Source organism: Vigna unguiculata, chromosome 4, assembly GCF_004118075.2.
Source record: "Vigna unguiculata cultivar IT97K-499-35 chromosome 4, ASM411807v1, whole genome shotgun sequence".
Lineage (NCBI taxonomy): Eukaryota > Viridiplantae > Streptophyta > Magnoliopsida > Fabales > Fabaceae > Vigna > Vigna unguiculata.
Genome location: NC_040282.1, coordinates 9342568 through 9344257, shown reverse-complemented (window position 1 = coordinate 9344257; position 1690 = coordinate 9342568). Strand labels below are relative to the sequence as shown.

Genomic DNA, 1690 nt, shown 5'->3' with positions numbered 1-1690 from the left:
GTTTATATTATAATTTTATTTATTTAGAGGTATATATAGAGAGAGCAAAAAGACAATTATATAGATATAGAGTGTCACATGCATTGTTTGGATATATTAATTAATAAAATTACTCATTAATTAGGTATAAAACAGTACCATATTTTAAATAAAAATTTGATTTTACAATTAATTAGAAAATTTAATAGAACCTTTGTTTAACTAACTTTTATAATGAGAAGAAGTCCTATAAATTGGATCATTAGACTTCATGATTTTTCATTATTTTATTACATACATTTATAATGAATTACATTATATTTACTTTTATCATCTTTTTATTATTTCATGGTTCCATTAATGGATTCGATTACTTCACAATTGCACAAATTTATCCCCGAGGTCTTTGCCATGGTAATAGGTTGTGTACGTCATCAACAATAGCATTATCGACGAAATTCACTGTGCATGGTCTATGGCCATCGACCAACGCTTTTCCACAACCATTCAATTGCAGAGTAGACGGATTAAATCTTTCTGTGGTAAGATTTTCATTTCTTAATTATAATAATATTTTAATATTCGAAAAAGTTATTTTTTTGTTTTATTAGATCTAAGAGTAAGGTATCTATTTCTTAATTGTAATAACATTTTAATGTTGGAAAGTGATATTTTTTATTTTTTATTTTATTAGATACAAAATATAGGACCTCGACTTCAACAAGTTTGGCCAAATTATTATTCTACGAATTATACTAAGTTTTGGGAGCATGAGTGGGAGAAGCATGGAACGTGCTCGAATATGCAGCAGTTTGATTTCTTCAGGTTGACATTAGATATCTATGCAAGGAATGATCTTCAAGCAATACTTATAAATGCGGGTATATCACGTCGTAAGCCATATCATATAAATGATATCATCTCAGCCATACGCAACTCAGCTATAGGTGTTGAGCCAGAACTACACTGTAGAAAAAGTAGAAAAAGTAGACAAAGTGGAAAAAGTGGAAGTGGAAGTGGAAGAAGAGGACTTATATTTGAAATAAGGATATGTTTGAACACAGACCCTATCCCCCAGTACATCAATTGTGCTTCACAAGGAACCTGTACTTCTCCTGTAATGTTTATGTAATATTATATAATATCATATAATATAATTAATGAATAATTAAAAAATTAAAAACTATATGTTATAGTTTATTTTCTGTTTGGACTGGGTATGCTGAGATCAATAGGCTACCCTCTTTATGTTGTGTTATACGTGACTCATAAATAAAGACTTCACTTCTACTGTGTTGCATATATATGTTATTTGGGCTTCCCTTCTTTAGAGTATGTTATCTTACAGCATTAAAAACTATTTCATATATCTATTTCACTAATTATTACTGGATGGAACATGCTTCCATATTTATTATATTATTTTATCAGATAATAACATAAACATAATGACAATATTTAATAATTATAATTCATACTTACAAAATTATGATAATATATCATACTATGCATATTATACTAATTAAAGAGATTGGATATTTTATCGTATAAACACTAAATATTTTATATGAATATTTTCGAAAATTCCAAAGTTTTCTTAAAAGTAATTTAGCATACTCCTCGTTTTCTTCATGGTGCAATCATTCAAAGACAATAGAATGCAAACATGACGTGCAATCTGGTGAAGTCTGCGATATTGTCTCCGAAAATT

The 1690-nt window shown here is 28.0% G+C and overlaps 1 protein-coding gene across 1 annotated transcript; it reads left to right on the top strand.

Moving 5' to 3' along the window:
* The first annotated feature begins 283 nt into the window (after window positions 1–283).
* LOC114182722 (ribonuclease Phyb-like) lies at window positions 284–1273 on the top strand. The gene is made up of 2 exons (XM_028069653.1): window positions 284–521; window positions 674–1273. The coding sequence occupies exons 1-2, from the start codon at window positions 285–287 to the stop codon at window positions 1109–1111; spliced, it is 675 nt and encodes a 224-aa protein (XP_027925454.1). The 5' UTR covers window position 284; the 3' UTR covers window positions 1112–1273.
* The last annotated feature ends 417 nt before the right edge of the window (window positions 1274–1690 follow it).